At 33.0% G+C, this 23,395-nt stretch overlaps 1 protein-coding gene and 1 long non-coding RNA gene across 3 annotated transcripts in view; one reads left to right on the forward strand and one right to left on the reverse strand.

The window, feature by feature from the left end:
* Positions 1 to 23,395, forward strand: part of LOC143204132 (uncharacterized) — a 60,361-nt gene that overhangs the window by 33,601 nt on the left and 3,365 nt on the right. The gene's annotated exons all lie outside the window — the stretch shown is intronic.
* LOC143204096 (glutamate receptor 1) overlaps positions 12,034 to 23,395 on the reverse strand; it is a 102,036-nt gene continuing 90,674 nt past the window's right edge. The window contains exon 18 of one of the 2 annotated variants that reach the window (XM_076416556.1): positions 12,034 to 12,245. In XM_076416556.1, the coding sequence (XP_076272671.1) occupies positions 12,168 to 12,245 (78 nt within the window). In that variant the 3' untranslated portion in view covers positions 12,034 to 12,167. The remainder of the gene's footprint in view (positions 12,246 to 23,395) is intronic. The other variant, XM_076416555.1, reaches the window with a different exon arrangement.

The raw sequence follows: 23,395 nt of genomic DNA on the forward strand, positions 1-23,395 counted from the left end.
GAGCCTCGTGTAATTGACTCACTTCAAAAGAGCCTGCGTCGCCGATCTTTACTTGAAAAGATCTATCTTCCAAGTACGAGCTAGATAGGGATATTAGGTTGTCCGGTTAAAATCCGTTTTTCGAGAAGCTAATGGGACAATTCCCTGTAAATCAACCATATGGCTCTAGCCAATATACCGAAATGCCTACCAAATTGATATTGTCGTAATATTACCCAGCAGCCTCGATATTTACATATCGACAACTTTAAACCATTATTTTATTCATATTATTCGAGTTTTATAGAATTTGTTCTACGTTTTTTTTCTTTCGTCGTCTCGTCTTTTTGGTTAGTACAATACGTGCACCGTAAATAAATCATTCCGTTGAATACAATATTCCCGGTCAGAGCCGAAAGGGAGCGCCTCTCGCGGGCGGGAACGATTTCGCCGGGGCGGGAAATCGCCACAAACACACACACATACATCCGGCCGTGCACACCCTTTCCATGAATACGTCAAGAATATTCGATGTCCTTCCACCGCGACGCCGTAATAAAATTGCAAAATTCAATGGCGCGCCCCGTTCGACGAGAACGGGGCCCCATAACTTATTCAGCCCTTCTTCTGAGTTATAGATGGGCCCCGGAGCCGTCCCGCGGAAGAACGATACGTTTTCCATTCGGTCAGTTCACTATTCCGCACGTCTCATTAACGCGATTTAGCGCGCTCTTTTGTTATTCACCGCGCCGAACTTATATTACAAAACCAAGAGTTATCCGGGGTGCTGATGAATTAAACAATCGCGGACATTACTAGCCGAAAGTTTCGGTAAATTTTTCATGGCGATACGTTGATGGCAACAATGTTCTGACAATGTAATAAACAACATTCTTTCTAGTACTTCTTATAAAATTTAATAGAAAATGTTTGGGAAAACTTATTACACTTTCTGTTTCTAACAATATATGGAGTATTAATACTTACCAGTTTTTTTATTATTTAATTATTAAATTGTCACTAGTCGTGTCCGTCTAACCTACAGTTTGTCTTTATGATTAAACTTGAACTTAAATCTAGGTATATAACTAGGAGGGCCCATCGGTCCTATCTCAGTCTCAGGTGAAATAATGTTTTTACATGTCACTGCTGTAATTTTTATTATATGCACCTCACTACACAACACCACACAAGATCAGATGGTTTGATTCTTTTCAGTCTATGTCCTCTTCTGGTGGTGTCCACAAGCTGCAATATTTCTTATGAGAGTTTTTCCTCATGCCCCCTTGCAATTCTCTTGATTTCTTGACTTACTGTGGGTATCTGAAGGTCTCGATGTAGGTAATCAGTCCTATAGTATTTGGGTGCGCCCACAATACCTCTCAGGACTTGTTCTGAAAAATTTGTATTTTGTTTCTGTTACTCTTCATCCCCATCGCAGAACATCCCCATAATTGAACTCCGAATGTCCATATAGGTTTAAGTATTTGCTTATATAATAGGAATTTATTGGCTGACTAATATGGTTAACCAAGTTCAAATTTTTCATTCATATATTCGTTTCGTTATATAAAATATCTATATTTTTAAGAAAAAATAAAAATACTCAAATATTAACCCAAAAATATATTTCTTTTTTTTTGAATACTTTAAAAACATTTAAAATTAAGTAACGGTTTATTAAAATTATATTTAGTTTATTTTGAAAACTATCGGCTAAAAATATTGATGTATCGACATTTTTTCTGCATCCCTAAAGTGGGCGAAGTGACTGAAGTGACTGAAGGCTATGCTAAGCAATTATTTAAAGGAAATCAGTAAAGTGTATTCCTAATTACAGTCAGCTACAAATTTTCGTGTTTTTTACATATTTTAACATGCTGTAGATGTCACTCTTCTTTATTGATTGTTTGAAAAAATACCGATCCGATACCGATACCGATCCAGCAACTGCCATCGAAATCAGTTAAGTACAAACTCGTTCTCGATAAATTACACGGTTCTTTTTAATTAAATTTGACAATAAATAAGAACGGATCGACGGGGCGCGCCCGACTTTCCTCGGAACACCACCAATTCCACAGTCGTTTAACATTTACCTGCCAGTAGGCTGCGGTATTAATAAAGAGCGGCTCTGTTGTTTCGGTCCAGATGCATTCTCGGAGACGTCCTATAAATCAAAGTAGATTTCCCAGAAAATCGGTCGCTACCTTTATGACCCTGGAGCGGAAAGCGTTTGCCGACATCGAACTGGAAGTAGGTATTGAGTCGTGTCTAATAGTGCTCTAACTGCTTTATTTCGTTAAACATATTTATACATGTTTCTACATATTTTTTTTTAATAAATTTGCCTATTAAAGAGGATATTGTACATCTTGTGCATATTGGTAACACTCATTTTGTGTAAATAATGCGACGCGTATGTATTACTCTGTGACGGTTAAAAAAGGGATCAGAGAAATGTGTGATCTCTCACAATTTTTCGAACATTTTATGAGCGACATTAGCCAAAGCAATAAAAAAATTTACAAAAAAAATTGCACCGACTTCAAAAAATAAATAACCAGGCTTCATGCTTCAGGCAATATTTTTTTTGTAAAATATTCTATATTCATTTTATAATTTTTTATGCATATTTTAATTTCTCTTTTACCAACTAAGGGTTCATCTGGACCGGACCTACAGTTTACGACCTACAATACAAATATTAAACAATAACAAACATATATTTACGACCATGTCCCAGCAGGATTTAAACCCTCGACTATCGCAACAGTAGGTGGACCGTCCTGTCGCCTTTACCGCTGTGCCAACCAAGTCGCCTCATGTTATAAGTGAAAATATGCAAGAAAAGAATGTTATACATAACTCTGTGTGAAATAAAACATAAAAATACAAACATTTTAGGAGCATATAATATTAACACAGCACATTATGAAATTATGTAAGTTAAATATCATTATTAATTTTTTAAATATATGCACGTCCGCATGATGATACTAGAACAGCATTCAAAGGTCCCAAAACGGCTTCAAATTCAATTAACGAGTCACTAAAATCGTTACTTGAGAAAATGTATCAACAACATCAATTGAACCAATTGAAGAACGTATGTAAAAAACAGCAATAATGTGTAAAAGCTCTTGAATGCACTCAGATTATTCATCACATATAGCGCTTTCTAATTACCACGACCTGTTTAGAACGATACATGGCTTGACTAGCACATGATTTAAGAATGCTGAAGATGTGCAAACCAATGTACGAGTAGTTCTGTTAATGTTACCATGTTGCCAGAATTATGGAGAAAGATTGAAAATTATATACAATATTTTGATTAATATTGTATTGGTTTTTGAATTTGCAGTCAGTCTCTATGTCTATAGTGGTTTTACATTTCGCTTGTTCAACAACAACATATTCTGTTTAGATAATTGACATTTTCTTCCTATTAGCCAACCATTTTTAATTGGAAATTCATCATTTGTACATTAAACAAGGTTAAGTCGAGGGGATAGTCAGAATATTCAATAATATTTGCCATAAAGCTGCAGTGAAGTAGATAATATAATGTACCTACGATACCTCTATACCTCCATACCGATATTTCGATACAGGATTTTGATCTGTTATGTATCTTAATAATTGGGGTCTCTATGTCTATAGTGGTTTTACATTTCGCTTGTTCAACAACAACATATTCTGTTTAGATAATTGACATTTTCTTCCTATTAGCCAACCATTTTTAATTGGAAATTCATCATTTGTGCATTAAACAAGGTTAAGTCGAGGGGATAGTCAGAATATTCAATAATATTTGCCATAAAGCTGCAGTGAAGTAGATAATATAATGTACCTACGATACCTCTATACCTCCATACCGATATTTCGATACAGGATTTTGATCTGTTATGTATCTTAATAATTGGGGTCTCTATGTCTATAGTGGTTTTACATTTCGCTTGTTCAACAGCAACATATTCTGTTTAGATAATTGACATTTTCTTCCTATTAGCCAACCATTTTTAATTGGAACTTCATCATTTGTACATTAAACAAGGTTAAGTCGAGGGGATAGTCAGAATATTCAATAATATTTGCCTTAACGCTGCAGTGAAGTAAACAATATAATAATTAGTTCTTCGCTCTTCTCGTTAATTTTTTATAGTTAACAGATAAATTGATTCGAAAATAAATTAACAGTTGATGACTTTCCTCAGACAGCGCTTATTAAATCTCTTTCATATTTTATTAATAGCATCCTAACTGTTTAATCTTTTTTACGGTTTCTATGGACATTGCAAGTGGTTGATAGTAGCATACTTGTATTTAGTGCCAAAAATAGAGGCCGAAACGAGATAATAACACGTAATGATGTTGATTGTCGAGCGAAACAAGATATTTCGAGTGAGCGTTATTATTTGCCCTCATACAACAGATATTAGGGATACATTGAACACTTCCTCGAAGAGAAACGGCTTGTCTACGTCGGAGAACGATTTAATCAATCCGTTAATATCGCCCTGCTCTTATTAATTGCGGTGAAGGTGGTATTGACTTTCAGTCGTCTATTTTTAGTTGTTAATAACGTCCACGTCCAGAATGTACGGGTACGACGCTGGAACGCATGCTGGTCAATTTCAAAATTGTTAACCATAACTATGGCGTTCCGGTCGATAGGCCGTTGTAGACGTACCGGATTCCGGAAAGGATAAACTAATATTTTTGCGATATAATATAATGTCCACCTGTCGAAAATTATAATTACCAGGCCTGGATTCTACAAGGACTGCAAGTCAAGACTGATGGTGATGAGATTAAAGGAGTAGAAATTTTTTTTATTATAATAGCATAGGAGTATTGAACATTGAAATTACTAAGTCCGTGAATGATTTTTTTCTAATTGATTTACCCAAATTGATTTTGTACCATTCGAACTAATTCTTAATGAATTCTGAGAGACCTTAAGGATAATTAGTCTGTGGAAAACTATAATTACCAGGCCTGGATTCTACAAGGACAACAAGTCAAGTCTCATGGTGATGAGACTAAAGGAGTAGAGATTTTTTCATTATAATAACATAGGATTATTGAACATTGAAAATACTAATTCCGATTGATTCAATACATTGATTTTATACCATTCGAACTAACTACTAATGAATGCCGCGAGACCTTAAGGATGATTAGTATGTGGAAAACTATAATTACGAGGCCTGGATTCTCCAAGGACTACAAGTCAAGACTCACGGTGATGAGACTAATGAAGTAGAGGAGATATTTTTCGTTATAATAGCCTAGGAGTATTGAGCAATGAAATTATGTGAATATATTTTTTGAATTTATTTACTCTCTTTTATTACTATATATTGTATTCCTTTCAAAAAAATCCTTTCAATTATTTTTCTTTTTTTTATCATACTGGTATGAATGGATACATAAGTAGCAATATTCATATCGATTTATTTTTATTAGAGTGCGTTGTTACAGAAATTTCCTTATTGTTGTTGAAGTCTATCCATATTAAAAATGCTTATTGATACCAGTGGATGCTTTTGAGCCAAATATCAAAAGTAACGAAAGTGACAAAGAGAAAGACAAAGGAATAAAAGAGCGATGATTAATGAAGCTGAAGCGCGATAAGTGTTCCTCCTTATGTTGCAATATCCTTAAAATCTTAAGAGAAAATCTTACGTAAAATGTTTTTTAATTTAGTGAAGATACCTAAATGTTATATGCTTATGAATTTTACGTGACATTCTAATGATGCTTGAAAGGAAGAAGTAGCTATTAAGATTATTCCATATTCATTATTCATTTAACAAATATTCTAAAAGTTCTTTGACGCTATGTATTAATTGGAACTTTATTCCTAATACTATATTGAAGAAAACATAACAAGCATTTCTGTCTTAACATTCTGATCTTCTAGATGTTACACTGGAGAATTTGAGTTTGCAAGATCCTGATTCATCGGTCGTAGATGTGTATTTTTTTTCTGTATTATTTGTTTTAAAGACTTAAACACTTTCTTTAATTGATACTGTTGGCGTTGCAATTGGAGAATATTATAATCTGGTTCTTTTCGGTTCGTTCCTTGGGCTCTCAGGAGTCTCATTTTCAATACTTGCCAGGAGACATTCCTTGATATTGTCACAGTTCTGATCGTCTCCCTTTTCCACGTTAGATAATTATTATAGCTCCCTTCCATCTTGACTATAGGCTCTTTGGTGGTCAAATTTAGGCATAGTTAGAACACAAAAAGCTAAAATATCTCTATTTTTGCTGTCAGTTATCGAATATGTTTTATTTCTTATTTTTTTCTCATATTCATATTCTTTGTTAGAGTAAAGAATGAATTATTCATTAATTACCCTTGTGTAGCTTCTAAGTAAAATTTTAATAGAAAATGACAACTACAGATATTAAGAATTTAAATGAAGCACCACACAAAGATGTACGAGGGTCACTATTTATATTTCGGGAATCGGAAAAAAACAAATAGTCGAGCTACGAATATATATTTATTGTTTTTCAAAGTACTCGCCTCGATGATCGATACACTTTTTCATACGCTTAAACCAACATTGCGAATGAGGTGTCTTCAAAACATGATTTGACCACGCAGCTTATTCTTCACGGATAGGAACAAAAAGAAGTCATTGGGTGCCAAATCAGGGCTGTACGGCGAATGACCCGTTAATTCGATGTTTTGAGTGCTCAAATAGTCTCAATATTGTTTGAGCCGTTGTGTGAGAACTCGCATTGTCATGATGAAGAATAATCCGGCGCCTCTTGTTTGTTTTCCTTATTTCGCCGAAGACGCAAACAAGTTGTTATGTACCAATTATAATATGCTGTTCTACGATCCTCTAAAGGCACTGTTGCAATATGGCCAGTTTTCCCGAAGAAACAGGCCACCATTTTCTTTGAAGTGCTTATGTGCGCGAACTACTTTGAACGCTGCTTACTTTCGGGCTCATAAGAATATATACATGATTCGTCACCTGTTGTGATTTTATAAACGTTTTTCGAGGCACCGCGATTGGATTTCTTAAGCATTTTTTGCACCATCGGCACGAGCCTTTTTTTGAGCGATTGTCAAATTGTGTGGGATCCAACGTGAACATATCTTTCGCACAGCTAAGTGTTTATGTAAAGTCGCATATATGCTGGTGGAACTAATGCTTAGGTATGCCTCAATATCACAATAGGTGACATGACGATCTTGTTTAATCATTTCACACACAGCATCGACGTTTTCTGGCACAACAGCCGTTTTTGGACGACCGTCACGTAACTCGTCGGACAGCCAATGTTGTGATAATCGACGTCGAAAATCGTAAAAAATCATCGCTCCAAAACGTTCACGATCCATTTCCATTTTTTGCCGAAACGAAACTTTTAACTAAATACAAAAGAAACAATTAGCGTCCATGCGACAAAATGTTGGGAGTACGTATATCATCAAAAATGTCAAACTTTACGATGGAACCATCAGATGGACTGACATGACAACAGTGTTATAAAATATAAATAGTGACCCTTGTAGACATTATTAAACCTTGTAATTATTTTCTTATTTTACTAGCGTTTCTCGTTTTGTAAAAGTTATATATCTTGATATGTATATTAGGCTCCGTTGGTAACCTGTACATGTTACCGATATTTATGTAAAATAAATATTTACAGATCCGTATCTGTTGTTTCATGCCATATTCTAAGGGACCGATTTTAAATCTAACTTTCCAGTCGTTCCTTCACAGGCGATCGTTAGTGCAAACCGATAAAAATATCGACTTTTCCGATCCATTTTCGGCTCGTTTTCCAATCCTGGAAAATTTCTGTTTGTTTTTACTTTTTGCCGATTTTATAGCGAAACTTGCGGTCAGAGGGGTTCGAGTGGCGGGGGAACGGGGGGAGAGGAACGTAGCGGGGGCACGCAATAGTCCGATTTCGTCGTTTTGTCGTCTTTTTTACCGAATGTTTTCGCACGCGATCATTAAGTGTCATGGAAAATTCTCCGTCCCCGTAATACGACCCTCCGCCACGGTATGTAGACTCTCGTAACGCGATCATTGCCAGTACGGCTTGAACCAGCTGAACCCATTTCGAGAGCTACATTTTCTGAAGTACGTCAGTTTTTATCGATGGTAGATGACGTTGTACGTCTAATATTTCTGTTAATGTGTGATACTTCTTTGTTTCATTGCAGACAGTGTCTTATTCACTAATATAAAACAGTTTTTTTTATAAGTTGAAGACTGCGAATTAATTTTGAAACTTTTGAAATAAATTGGAAATTTTATTATAACATTTGCATATTGCATCGCATTATATTTTTCGAATTATTTCCATTCCAACATTGGTATGGTTGGAACTATCTTTATAGCTCTTGTTTCTTTCGATGTTGTGTATCTAATTCATTAATTAAATTAACTAAATATGCTCTCTAATATATATACTCATACTCATATATACAATTGTTAACTAAGTGCATAAGGCTTTCGAGGGTTACCACTACATACCAAATCGCGTCTAGAACCCTACCGATACTAGTGTGGAAAAAAGCTTAATATATATATATATATATATATATATATATATATATGCAATGCTGATACTAAATTAAATACACTACAGAAAAAATATGAACGTTGTATATAAAAACATAGCGGCCCGCTCCGACTTTGCACGGGCATAAAATATATATGCCTATGTCACTCAATGAAAACATGATTAAAATCGATCCAGTATTTTTGGTTCATTCATTACTGCCCTTGGCCTGCACGCATTAAATTTGGAGTAAAACAATTCCTCTTCCCCTATACTTACTATGAAGATTTCCTGCTATCTTTGGAATATCTAAATTCATACAATTTTTATTACATTACACATTTTTAAACGCAAATTTTAAATTTGTAATATCTCCGAAAATATTTGTTTAATTTACATGCTGTAAGGAACCATATTGATCTATATTAATTGCACAATGTATTTAAGGTACTTAATTCGATAAGGATTAATGCCGTATTGCTTAAAATAGCTTCGTAAATAAGCCATTTTCTCACGTAAAAAGTAAACAATACAAATGGTTAATGTGGGTTATCCCTAAAAGATAAACATATACCATCGCGGACTTTTTTGTAGACCTTTTTATGGTGTACAATACTGTAGTACATTAATTTGATCTAACTCGTAGGGTTAGGCAGCGTTTTTGCTAATTTCTAAATAAGCCTAAAAAAATAGGTTAATTTACGATATCACGTTAGAAACCTCTAAAATTAGCAATGTTGCCTTAGTATATTATGCATGTATTATACATATAAACCTTCCTCTTGAATCACTCTATCTATTGGAAAAAACCGCATCAAAATCCGTTGCGTAGTTTTAAAGATTTAAGCGCACATAGGGATATAGGGACAGAAAAGGCGACTTTGTTTTATACTATGTAGTGATATATATATATATATATATACATATATATATATACATATATATATATATATATACATATATATATATATATATATATATATATATATATATATATATTATATTTTGATGCACTATAATGTTAAAATGGATTATATTTAATAGAATATTTGTTCAATTATATTATGTGTCAGAACCTAGATATACTAAAACTCAGAATAGCTGCGGACACATTGCGACGTTTCCTTATATAATATATAAATAAATAAATAAATAAATATATTTATTTTATGGAAGAGGCGACAACATATTGAACCTGGAGTTCGGGTGATAGTTACGGCTCACTCGTATTCTAATATAAACCCTTATGTCTAGAGATTTCATCCATAATATCTTTCAGCCTGACATAAACACACCGTGTTCTTTTGAACAACCAAGGTACAGGTATATTTACAAGTATATTACACACGGGCTGAATAGTTCCGGGCCTAACACATAGATGGCGCTACTTTTATTGTATTCGCCGCTTTTTCAGTTCAAAATAATGAAGTTCATAATATTCTACTCATATGTTTGTGAGTTATTGTGCTAAGAGTGACACTACTTTTGTTATTTTCAAAATAATGGATAAAAAATTATATTTTAATTTTACACTGCTTGTTGGTAGGAAAAATACCGTTCTAGCAAAGCAATGGATTAAAATGTGTTATAAGGACTCCGCTCGATCAGAAATAACAATATAACGTTGATTTGCTGACTGAACCTGGTCGTAGAGACACCGATGTTGCAGAACGCAGTATACGTCCAAATGAGGTGGTAACACCTGAAAATATAAAGAAATCAAAATAAATCGTTTTGAATGATCGAAAAGTGAAGTTGCGTGAGTGAGCTAACATCGTCAAGATATCAAAAGAACGTATTGGCTTTATATTGCATGAGAATTTGACTATGAGAAAATTCTGTTCAAAGTGGTTGTCGCGTTTGGTCCGTTGAGCAAAAACAAAAATGTGCTGACAGTCACATTCAAATGTGTTTTTGTTACCCATTATGCACAGATTTTTGATTTCCAATGATTAGTCTAATGATCATTATGTGTTATGAATGTACATAGAGCTTAATAAAATACATTATATTTAGTTTTTTTTTAAATATTAATCTTTATTAATTACCTCTTACGTTAGATATACTTAGTACAATGTTAATTTACAAATTAATTTATTGCTATTGTTCTGTTGTACTTGTATTAATACACAAGCCAGGCGGGTATTTTTTTTAATGGAGCTGATTCATCGTACATGCTATTTAGGTATGAATTTATATAACCATTAAACATTTTTTAGACTATACACATACAACAATCACAACGTTTGCCGTTCATTTTTTTCTAAGGTTAAAACATTAATGACGTATAAATAGATAATGAATTTGCTTAATGATATTTCATCGAATTTGTTCATCAACTTTGGACGAACTGATGGTATGGTATCTGAAATGATTGAATAACTTGATATTTGAATGTGATAAAATGAAACAGAGTAGATTTTAAATAATTTATTTATATAATATTATCTATTGTTGATTATGAACAAACGTTAATACTCATTTTGTAAAAATAATAAAATATAACAACATTAAAATTACGAGTATAACACTACGGTTACTAAAACGTACAAATATTAGTCACACAATTGAACATCTTCAAAGATTTTGTTAAATGTACCTAAATTACATTTTGAGTTTCACGATATCTGGATATTTGTATTGAATTATTAAAGGTTGTTATATACAAAGTGTTACGAAGACTATGTGGTAGTAATTGTATCGTGAGTTTTTAAATTTTCTGACTTAACTAATCATAAAAATCGATAGAATTTCCATACAAATGATTTAAAAGAAATTAATAACACTTTGTATACATATATACACTTAGGGCAGTTTTGTATAAGGGATGTAAGTGGTGAAAGCTTATATTTATTGGATTGTTATAGTAATATATATGTAAAATATTTAGTAATTGCTTAGACAGAAGCCAAGACAATTTCACAGCTTGGTTTTCCATTAAACTCAAACACAAAGTGGAAGGTTCTGGAATAACGTGAATGTTAATTAATAGCAACTAATTAATTAATAATAACTATTTAATGTTAAGTAATAGTGTAATTGTTAGATAAGAGTGTTATAACTTGATTAAGTTATACAAATTATTTTGTGTAGTTTAAATTTCTTCCTGGATCATCTTCAATAGTTAGTAATTTAACTTTTAAAATCTTCGGTTATTGTTCTTTTCCTTTCCATCATTTCTATTATATAAAAACAAAGTCTTTAAAATAAGGATAAGTACTAAATATATTACTATATGTCAACCGTTGTATACTTCACTATTTTTACATAATACAATTATAAAATATTACAGTATAAATGGACTTTTAAAACATTTATTTAACTCTAATAACATCTCACATTGCGAGCCTGCATTTAAGACATATCGTTACTCTTTGGCAACCGTCTCGTGTAAGTGTCGTGCTTCAACCAAAATCACAAATAATCTTATATAAAGTTACAATATTACAACTTCTAAAGATATGTTAGAAAATGTTAAAATACTTTGATTATATCATGTACAATTTATGTAGAGGGAACATTCGTATATTAACGAAAAATATATGAACACACCTGTTTAATAGTTTTCATTGAGTATATTTATTTAATAGTTTTGATTGGTTTCTGTTGATTACGAGTCTCCTTCGTTTGATTTAGACTTGGGTGTGCGTGTTGCTGTGGGGGGCTTCATTATCTGTAGCAGGTCCGATTTGATTAGCTGGCGTGTAGTACTGCAAAAAAATAAAAATGTTAGTTAAGTAGAACATGTTTTGCTTTGCTCGTGTGGTGGATATTGACAGTGCATGGATGAGCATATTTACTACTACATTAGTGTTTATTGGAAATATGTCGTTTCATATTATATTACATTTTGGGTTTGGACATCATTTTACAATTTTTTACATATATTTTTATTTACGTTAATAAGTCAATTGAAAAGTCCCCGGCTTGACTCATAGGCGGCACTACTAGAATTAAATCTATATGTTTTTTTAGTTGGCTCTAACCCTCAATAGGTGCGTGTATAAATTTGACAGTTGTCGGATCACTCATTTGTGAATTATGTCATTTTGAGTGAAGTAACTTTCGTTATTGTGAAACAAATGGATAAAAAGGAATGTCGCGTGTTGATAACGTATTGCTTTTTGAAAGGAAATAATACAGTTGAAGCAAAAACTTGGCTTGATGCCGAGTTTCCGGACACTGCCCCAGGAAAATCAACCATCAAGGATTTATTTACTAAGTTTAGACGTGGTGAGATGAGCACCGAAGACGCAGTGGACGCCCAAAAGAAGTTGTTACCGTCGAAAACATTTAAAAGCCACAAAATTATTTCGAATGAGCGTAAATTTAAATCGAATAAAATAGCAGACACTCTAAAGATATCAACTGAACGTGTACATCATATTATTCACGAATATTTGGGTATGAGAAAGCTCTGTGCAAAGTGGGTGCCGCGCGAGCTCACTTTTGACGAAAAGCAACGACGAGTGATGATTCGGAGCAGTGTTTGAAGATGATCAAGCATAATAAACCCGGGTTTTTGCGTCGATATGTGACAATGGATGAAACGTGGCTCCATCGTTTCACTCCGAAGTCCAATCGACAGACATCCGAGTGGACTGCAGACGATGAACCCGCTCCAAAGCGTGGGAAAACGCAACAGTCCTTTGGCAAGGTTATGGCGTCAGTATTTTGGGATTCGCATGGAATAATTTTCATTGACTACCTTGAAAAAGGAAGGACCATCAATAGCGACTATTACATATCGTTATTGGACCATTTGAAGGACGAAATCGTCGAAAAACGGCCGTATTTGAAGAATTATTTTTTTGCTGTTTCACCAAGATAATGCACCGTGTCAAAAATCCGTGAATTGGGCTTCGAATTGCTTCCTCATCTACCGTATTCTCCAGATCTGCCCCCAGCGATTATTTCCTGTTCTCAGATCTAAAAATAAAGAAAAGTCTCTACATTTTTGCAGTAAAATATTTAAAAAAAAGACACATTCTATAGAATTCTTAGTACCTTGGTACAATATCAGATGTTGGATGTATGTTATATATCCTGTTGAATATCCATCGATGAAAATGCGAAGTATCAATGTAAAAACATTAAATCTTACATGTAACTAATGTTAAATTTGATGGTTTTGGCATTTCTCTACAAAAAATGACAGTTTTCCACTTAGTGTTTTTGAGTTATTCAATACATACAGGCACTATACTATATGAAGGGATCAGCAATGTGTATTGTACAAAAAAGGTCAGCAGTAATGAGTAACATGATGACGCAATGTCATCCGCTTGCATGGCAGCACTTGGTCTCAAGTGCAAGAGTTGTGAAGGATACACTGTTGTAACTTGAATCGGAAGTTCTGCCAGACTTAGTGTAATTGTCGGTGTCGTCAAAAATATGGAGAAATTCGTTTGATGAAAACTATTTTGGTTGATAAAAAATATTGTACCAATTTTTGTCAATAAATGCCTTTGTAAGTTGTAACAAAGAGCATTATCCGTAAAATAAGGCGGGCGTTGTAGGACGTTCTATTTAAGTGCTTATGTTATTAAATTACTTGATCATTATTTGCTAACAAGTGGTTGTTCAATATCAATTCAGACGCATAAATAAGAATCTATATAGCACTGTGATGGTTTAATTCGACTTCAACTTCCAACTATTCATCTCAGTGCATTTTTGATGCTTACTAACTAAAGATTTTCTCAAATTAAAGGAAATTCATGACGGTTCTTCAGAGTAAAATTCAAATGGAACCAAGAAAAAATAAATATGTTATGTAAAATTGATAAATGTCAAGGTTAGCATTTGCATTATATCGTATTGAGATTTACATCTTGTTACGAATGATTCTGTAAACTATTATCTCAGCTTCGAATATGTTAAAATATGAGACAATAAGTCATAATTTATATATAATAGAATTTTTTTCCTTAAAATTAAAAAAATGTGCTACTCAAACCTAATAATATAGGCATTACAATGGCTAAAGAAAAATAATTGCTATAATATAATTCAACTATTCTATTAATTCAACCAAGTTCGTTTTACTAGATGCTTGCGTATAATTTGGTCCGCGATAGGTACTGTTGAAAGTGCCAATTATGTATCTAACCTAACTGTTAAATTCGATAGTTCTGACGGTTTTGTAGATAAAATAACAGTTTTAGTTTTATATGTAGCATTATACTAACTGTAGATGTATAGTCGTATATACTAGGTATCGATATCATTATTTCTTAAAAAGATCTGAGACCGAAACCCATCATAATTTTTTAGAAACTTACGGTGATGCTGCTGGTCATAACTTAATTTTCGAATTTATTGAAAGTAACATTGTTGTAGTACAAGTAAGTCTCCACCCCCCATTCTCCTAGTCATCAGATCTAGCTTTTTCTGATTAACCATTTGTGAAAACTGATGCAGCATAATCTTGATTGGCACATGCTGCAAAAGTATGAAAATGACACAATATGGTTGCGGTGATAGAAAGACAGGATAAAGTTGTAGAAATTGATGGAAAATATTTTGTTTAATATACATTGTACCAATTATTCTCAATAAATTGATGTTTAAAGTGAAAACATGGTCACAAAAGGTGCAAGGGTACCTAGTAAATGACATCTGAAGTAGAATGTGGAACTCTTTTATCATCTTTCTATAGAATCAGTAATACATCTGTTTAATTCTATTCTTCATGCGTCATTGACGGTTTTAACAAAGCTTATACGTTTTAGGTTTGTTTCAGTGAACACGGAATCCAGAAGTCTGGAAGTCTTTTATTGCATTCTGTTTATTATAAGTGATATAAACGAATTTATATTCGGAATTAAAATTGATTAATTGTCGGTGTTTGGTATTTACGTTTTCATGTCGGCATATTTATATTTGGGAAATGGCTCTCCGGGCAATTCTGATATTTTTCAGATATTTACGATCCCGTTTAATATTTATTGATAAAAATATTTATCGATGAGAGGGCTATGTTTGCGGCTCGAATCGATACCCATAAAGCTGATGGAGTTAAATGGCCGATGGATGAATTAAGGTCTTTATGGCTGATTTATGATGGTGTTGTTCGTATATGCGTTATGGCAATATATTTGAGACACATTAAGGTATAATTAAAGTATCTTTATGGTTTTGTAGTATAATTGTTGCAAAATCGTTTAATATTTAAAATGTCTGTTAGACTATTATATACAAGGAGAGTTTGATAAGTCAGTAATCTTTTGATGCAACATACGACCATAGCTGCCATCTAACAACGAATTTCTATGATATGTTTAGCACACAGCATCGTGCAGTTTATGTTTGATAGCCACCGACAGCAGCCCTCAAATGTCAACAAATACAGAAGAAGTGACTTTGAAGCAATCACATAAATCAAGGAAACACTTGGGGACTCTGCACCACCAATTTTATATTTTACGAAACTCGTGAAAACTAGTAAACTGCTTTGTGGTCTCACTAGCACATATGAGACTAAGGAACAATCAAAACACTTTATTTCTCTTTGCGAACGTGCACCAAAGAACGCCAAGTTGAGTCTAAGCCCTAAGTCATGGTCCCAGTTTTTCGAAATGCATGCGATATCATTCCCGTGACTTGAAGCGGAAGCGACCTCATTTGAGGAAGAAAAAGTAGAGTTTCATCAAGGCAGTGCATGGGTACTCGCTTTTGTAGCTACCATGGGAGAAACAGGTAAATTGTTTAAACACCATCCAGCATATTCTCCAAGTTTAGCCTCGTGCGACTGTCTCATGTTTCCAAACTTGTTGAAACGGCTGGGTGGTAAAAGATTTGGTTCGAATGAAGAAGTTTCCAGTGAAATACAAATCTATTTTGATGGCCTTGAGAACAATTATTATTTGAAAGGAATAAAACATGTAGGAAAACGCTGGACCAACTGTGTTCAGCTAAAAGGAGATGTGAGAAATAGATGATGTGTTTATTTAGTTTTTAACATTTTACTTATAAGTAAAAGTGTAATAAAACATTGTAATCAAGAAATAGAAAGATTTTTGGAATAGGTCTCAACCAGGTTATTTATTGTTCGAAACCTAGTTCGTTCTCCACTTCCCCTTCCCCCTTAATTTTAATGCTTTTACGTTATTTTGGAATCATAGAAACAGTTATTGAGTTCATTTCAAAACAATACCCTCAAAGCGTTTTTGTTAAGCTAAGGGCTAGAAGTTTGACGGAACAAAATCTGGTCAATGGAGCGTCTGTCAATAGTGGAGTTGAATATTTTCGGGGAAAAAATAATGGAATATGTGGAAGAATTTCGAAGTTAATATTGTGATTTTTACACCTTTCGATTAGTTTCACTTTTGTTTATAGTGTTATAGTTTCATCAGACAAGGGTGATACGTATGAATTTACATAAAATGAAAATAGTTCATACAATAGAAAGATGTAATGAATGGAGTTTTTGATATCACAAAACAGTATAAAGATATATGTATGTATTTATCATGTACTATGTTTTAAGGGTTATCGATTTCATCTGAAAAATTGAAACAAAAACACAGCCAGACTGCAAAATTTATGTCGTTTTTTTACGTTTGATACTACACGACGGCTCTGTGTTCTGTGACATTGTCATGCCAATAAAACTCCCATATATTTCAACCCTAACTTCTGACTGCTGACGTAAAGGTAAAGTTTGGGAACGATCCTGCTAAATTATTGAACGGGTAACATATATTCACCTAGTTCTTTATTGTCTTGCCACTGAAATTTAACTACTCCGCAGCATTTTTTTTATTCAAATGCTTACTTAATATTGAAGTGGCATCAACATTTTTTTTTCGTTTATTCCTTATCTTATTACTTTTCTATTAAGTATTTGGTTGTATTGTTCTGATTGTATTATCTGCGACATATTATAGGTAAAATTAAGGTACGGAATGTTCTAAATCACTTATAACGACATGCTGTTGGCTAATATTCGACTTTAAGACAAGACGTCAGTTAATGTGTTTTCTCTTCAGGTTTCTTTTTATTAAAATTCTCCGCCTGACGCTTACTCACCTCTATTCGAATATTATGCTGTTGACTAATATTCTACTTTAAAACAAGACTTTTTAAAATGATTTTTCTACGTTACTTAATTGGTGGCTCTTGGAATCTTGAAGATCCTTACTTCTTGCTCTCTAGTGTTGAGTATGACCATTCGGAACTTATTAGATTTATTTGTACTTTGTACTAACACGACGTTTTGAAATAATTTATAACAAAACTCTTGGTGAGCTTGTTGCTTGTTGCATTATATTAGAAAATTCTGATTGATGATTTGATATTGGAGCATAATAGAGGTGGAGTGTCCACCAGCCTCTATTATCAAAATTATGAAACATATAAGTATCTGCCATCTACCCAATTTGTAGCCAAACCGTCTGAGACAATTTATTTATTGGGAGTCATGCTAAATCTATTTTGCTACCACATTTCCTACTGTACATAATCCGTTATCAATAAGCATTTCATATCTATATATTTAATAACATTTTTTTGGTAATTTGGTAAATAAAGTAAAATTACAGTAACAGTGATAATATAATTAGTAAGATACTCTGTCAGTTTCATCGCATAACTAATTTTAAGATGTGAAATAACTCTTGAACGAAGAACTATTTAAGACGTCCTATTACAACTCAGCACCAGGGATTAAGCACATCTGTTATCTAACTTACGGGCATGATTTCCAACTTATCAAATGCTTTGGTCCTTTAAGAACAGTATATTAACGTGTATTAGGGTAAAAATAGGTTCTTACATTGCATAGACTAAGCCTATGCAAACAGAACGAACTCTGACATGTATTATTCATACTATGAGAGGTTATCATACCTTCCAAGAATCATCATACCTTCAGCTCGATTAATAATTATACAATTGAACCTAAAGAACTTTTTGAAAGGGTAAATTGCTGAATGAAAATTTTAATGCGCTGTATTGCAATTTTTTGGAATTAATCATCATCTTGAGAGAATGTCTTCAAAAACTTTACCCCATTTACAAGTGTATTAATGATAAAGATATGCTAATGTTAAATCTTTGGAGAAAATTTTCCCATCGAATAATTTTTTAGATTAAAGCAATATACATTTTAGAAAAAGACACATATATAATATGTTTTGTTAATTATTTATATATTATATAAAATATATTAAGCAATTATTAGCCAATTAGAAAATCATAGATGATATATCTCAAAAGAAGATGGAAAGATGGTATTTAGTTAAACATGATTCTAATTATTCATAATTTAAGTATATATGAGAAACTCGAAAAAAGGATCAAATCCTCATTATCTTCATTACCCTGAAGACAAAGCATACTAATAAAGATATCATGACTTTTTGCGATCTTTTCAATAGTCTTTAGCTCTGAGTCTGAGTCATATTAAGAAACCTTGCTTCCGGAGATTCTCGGCAGATGGATAGTGATCTTTCTAATCACTACACTTGTTAGGAGTAACTTCTCTTTTAGCTTTCTTAAACTATGTTTATGTCTTTTGCATCGTTTATCTGTTAGCTCTATGAAAAGTCCTTTGAACTTGTCTGGCTAATTTCAGGTAAACATATTTAGTACAAATAAAAAAAATTAATATATTTTTATTATATTTTGGCCTCGTAATATTGGCTACCCTTATTACTTGTTCACCAATGTTATTCTTCTTATTGGCATGTTATATTCTTTTTAAGTTCAGTCTCTTCACTGGACCTTGTAAGTATTCCTTGGATTCACCTTGTAAGTATTCCTACAACTGTGCTGAGCTCGATGGCCATCGATTCTTTAGTTTTCGATAAGGATACAATATTCCTTTTGTTTTGTTTTGTTGTAGGTTAGGGACGTCTTCATATCATTCGGTTGTGATTTGCTCCTTTATGTTGTTTTCGTCTAAGATTATAATGTATACCTTTACAGGAAGTTTGTTCCTTGTTCAAGAGAAATATATTTCTTTTTTGCCATTTTATGGGCTTAGGAACTATCACATTATCGTCACAAAGTAGGAACTAGAACTAAATTTTTTGAAAATGTTCGCACATATTCGAAATATTTGAGTCTATTCAATGACTAAAATCGGCAATTCTAAGAAATCAACATTTCGAGGTGCAGTATCCTTTTTGGTGATAAAAAACATATAAAAATAAGCTCTAATACCAACATCTATAAAGAGATTTATTGCTGTACTATCTTAAGTTGACTACACATTTTTTAAGCGATGGTGTATGTTGTTTTCCGTGCCTTCCTTCCACTCTCTGAACCATCACTCAGTATCATCTTGGAACGTTTCTTTTGCGGTAATTGGGAGACTGGTTATAAAATAATTTTATGACTGCAGTGAGAAGCTTTATTTTTTAAATTTGAATAATGCTTGAATGAATTATGTACGTCGAGCAAACAGGACGTTTCCTAATTTAAATTAGCATTCTTTCGGACCGGATTACTGTTAAAGTCCGAGCTGCACCCTTCCGAAATTAATGCAGTTCCTGACCTAAAACAAGGATGTGCCATGTTTATCGTCGTACGCCATCGCGATAGGCCGAGCCGACTCATTCTGTTGCTTTTAATTAAAACATCACGAAAGTTTTCGGCGTAGCAGCGGGTCGACCTTCGTAGCGGCGAAGATAAGCGCTAAACGCCAAAGCTTTCCGTGAACCTGGAACTTGAAAGTTAGCCGCGTTCCCGCCAAGTAGCCTAGTTAATAATAGACGTTTCGAATTTCGGAAATGAAACGGCCGCTCATTGTTGAACTTTCAGTTCGGGCAAATGCATATTTATTTCGAGTTTATTAAAGACAAGTTATTGTTTAAACAATGCCATTAATTAACTTTAAAACTAGATATCGGGTAAACTGAGCGAAGCAAACCGTAGAAGTTGCGCGCGATCTATCTAATAATTATGAGTTCCTTCGCGATTTTATTGTTCTTTGGAAGTTAAAGTTAATAATCTTTCAACGTAGAATGTTGGGTAAAGCTAGGAATTAGGCTTCTTTTTAAAAAGTATTGCTACATTATATTTTATCTACCTTTCTGGTAGTTTTTAAGTTCCAGTCAGTTGAATATAATATTTCCTCCCTTCCATAGGCACCATCTGAGACAATGAAACGTTTTTCCGGCAAGATCGATTTAACTTATTAATTCGAACTTTCGTTAAGATTTACTATAACAGACGATCCATCAGTTCTCAATATGTTTAGTCTTTTCTTAATCAATTGTCGAGCCACATGACTCCGCAGTGCGAACTATATCATGAAGAACGATAGAAGCCTTATCCTCAAGGAATATAGCGCTATCATCCGCGGACATAAGATCCCTCAAGAAGTTTATAGCATCGCATTAAACGCTATGTCTGTTTTTATAACATTTCCCCATAATTGCATCCACTAATATGGTGAATAACAGTGTAAATATGATTCTTTGGCGAACATCGTCTCAGTTCTTAAATAAATATGACCTGTTTTAAGCTTTTTTACATGGCCTAGCAATGACATATTAGTAAACCGCATTGTCGTATTTTTGCTGGTGGAGTAACTCATTTTCTTTCAGTCACTTCTTATAGATCAGGAAATGCAATCGATTGCAGATGCTTTCAGGACATTCTTTGTTACATATTTTTAGTAATTTTGGGTGTTCATAAGTTTGCAACTTTATTCAATGTATTTTTCTATCGAATAGAAAATGTTGGAAACAAATTTCTACAAAGGGTATATTGTGTCCACCAAAATGCTACGGATTTCCCAAAAGTTACATCGTGTAGTGTAAAACCCTCAGTATTCATTTCAGTCCCAGTTTTTAAATTTATCAATTAATTTAAATTTATCATTTGGTTTCACACTCACAGTTTTATAAGTTTCAAATAACGCCATAAACACTGAAAAAAATCAGTCGGTCAGTAAATTATTAATATAAGTTATCAACAAGTGGTGTCCAGACAAATTAGCAGTTAAAATAACTGTAGTAAAATAAATATACCTGTAATAGTTATTCTGAAAAAATCTTATTAAAGCTTACACTCGTTTTAAGCTGTTCTAGAGACAGACGATATATTGGTTGGAATTGGGATTATGGATGGGTTAAGGGCTTTTCTTAATTTCCGAACTATACAGTCACAGAAAGACATGAAAGTCTTTCTTATTTCAACTTTAGCGATATCAGCCATATATATGTATTGAATATATCGTTATGAGTGGGGATCCTGTTGAACTTTAGGCTCAATTAACCTCCTAATCGAAGGATAATATTACTATATTCCTACTTACTATAACTATATTACTATATTCTTTACATTAACTATTACATATAACTTCTTAATTAGTGTCGTATATATATATATATATATATATATATATATATATATATATATATATATATACGACACTAATTATCTGGCGAAAGCGGTCAGTTCCAAACTACCATCATTCCAACGTCGACGAGGGCTTTTTTCTCAGTTTTTTGTCCCGTTTCCTCTCCGTCAGTTCAAGAGGATCTTTCGTTCCGGTGATTAGATAGGTGTGCAGTAAAAATCATGGATTGAAAGTAATCTCCTCCGTTTTTTCGTTCTTTTGGGCGAACACGTCTAAGACGGGGCCGTCCGGTCTGATCGATGATGATACAGAATTGTGTCTTTCACGGTAACGATGTGGGAAACGTTTTTCTTGGTAATTAAGTAGGACACAGTTAATTTTATTTAGTCTTATGGCAGGGCAAAGTATAAACTTATGGCTCTATGAAATTATACTAAGAATTAGTTAGAAGATCTGTTTTTTTTTAATTTGAACCTTTGAACGTCTATAAACAAACTTTCTCTTCTGATTATTTTTCTGACTTTATACCCCCCTATGAGCAGAAATTTAATTTTGTGTATGTCACAAAATTATATATATATATATATATATATATATATATATATATATATATATATTTATATATATTTATATTTATATATATATTTATATTTATATATATATTTATATTTATATTTATATTTAATATGTTTCAAAGTATCCTTTTACCAACTAGGGGTTTATCTGGACTGGACTTACAAAGTAACGTGGGCTCCGAACTACGGTCCTCGGCATTAAGCCTACCGACTGGCGAGTGACCAACGTTAGAAATCATCCAAGAAGACATCCGGTCTTATCAAGCCTGGTTATGATGATTTGACTCTCTTAAGGGTATTTAAAAGCTGTTACACCAACAAAGTTACAAAATGTTTTAACATCCTCTGCGCGAAACATGAGCGAAGTTTCACACCGTAATGGGCAAGTTGGGAGAATAAACGCTTTCAGAAGGATTTTACGAATGTCACTCTTTTTATCACCAAAACATTGTTTGTGATCTTGAATGTTTTGTGATGATCACGTTGGAACCGTCTACCCTTACGACTTATTCAATTTACCAATAAGTTGTGTTAAGTATGAGGTACTATAAGGGCTCTTAGTTCCATTTTTATATTTAATGGTTTTTTCATTTTCATTTTGGAATATTTTTCTTATGAAATTTTGAAATTCCAAAGTTAGATGAAATTGATTGCTTTCTTAGTGTAACATTAATGTCAAGTATAAAAGTAATTCATCTGTATAAAAAGTTATCATATTGGAATCAGCACATTCTGTTTATTTTTATGATGTGGACAGTATCAATAGTTAATGTGTGTTGTTTGAAGAAACATATTTATTATTGTTTAAGATCATAGCTCATCGTCATGTAATGCCATAAGATCTTATAGGTACTATGTTTTATTGGATCTTATATAAATTCCATTTATTTTTTGTGATGAATACAACATTATTGAAAAGAACATAAATAATAATTTGGATAGCCATTGTTTTGTATATCGTTATCTACAT

The sequence above is a fragment of the Rhynchophorus ferrugineus genome, unplaced genomic scaffold, assembly GCF_030347505.1.
Source record: "Rhynchophorus ferrugineus isolate W39M unplaced genomic scaffold, kcgeb_rfMv2 rfM10, whole genome shotgun sequence".
Lineage (NCBI taxonomy): Eukaryota > Metazoa > Arthropoda > Insecta > Coleoptera > Curculionidae > Rhynchophorus > Rhynchophorus ferrugineus.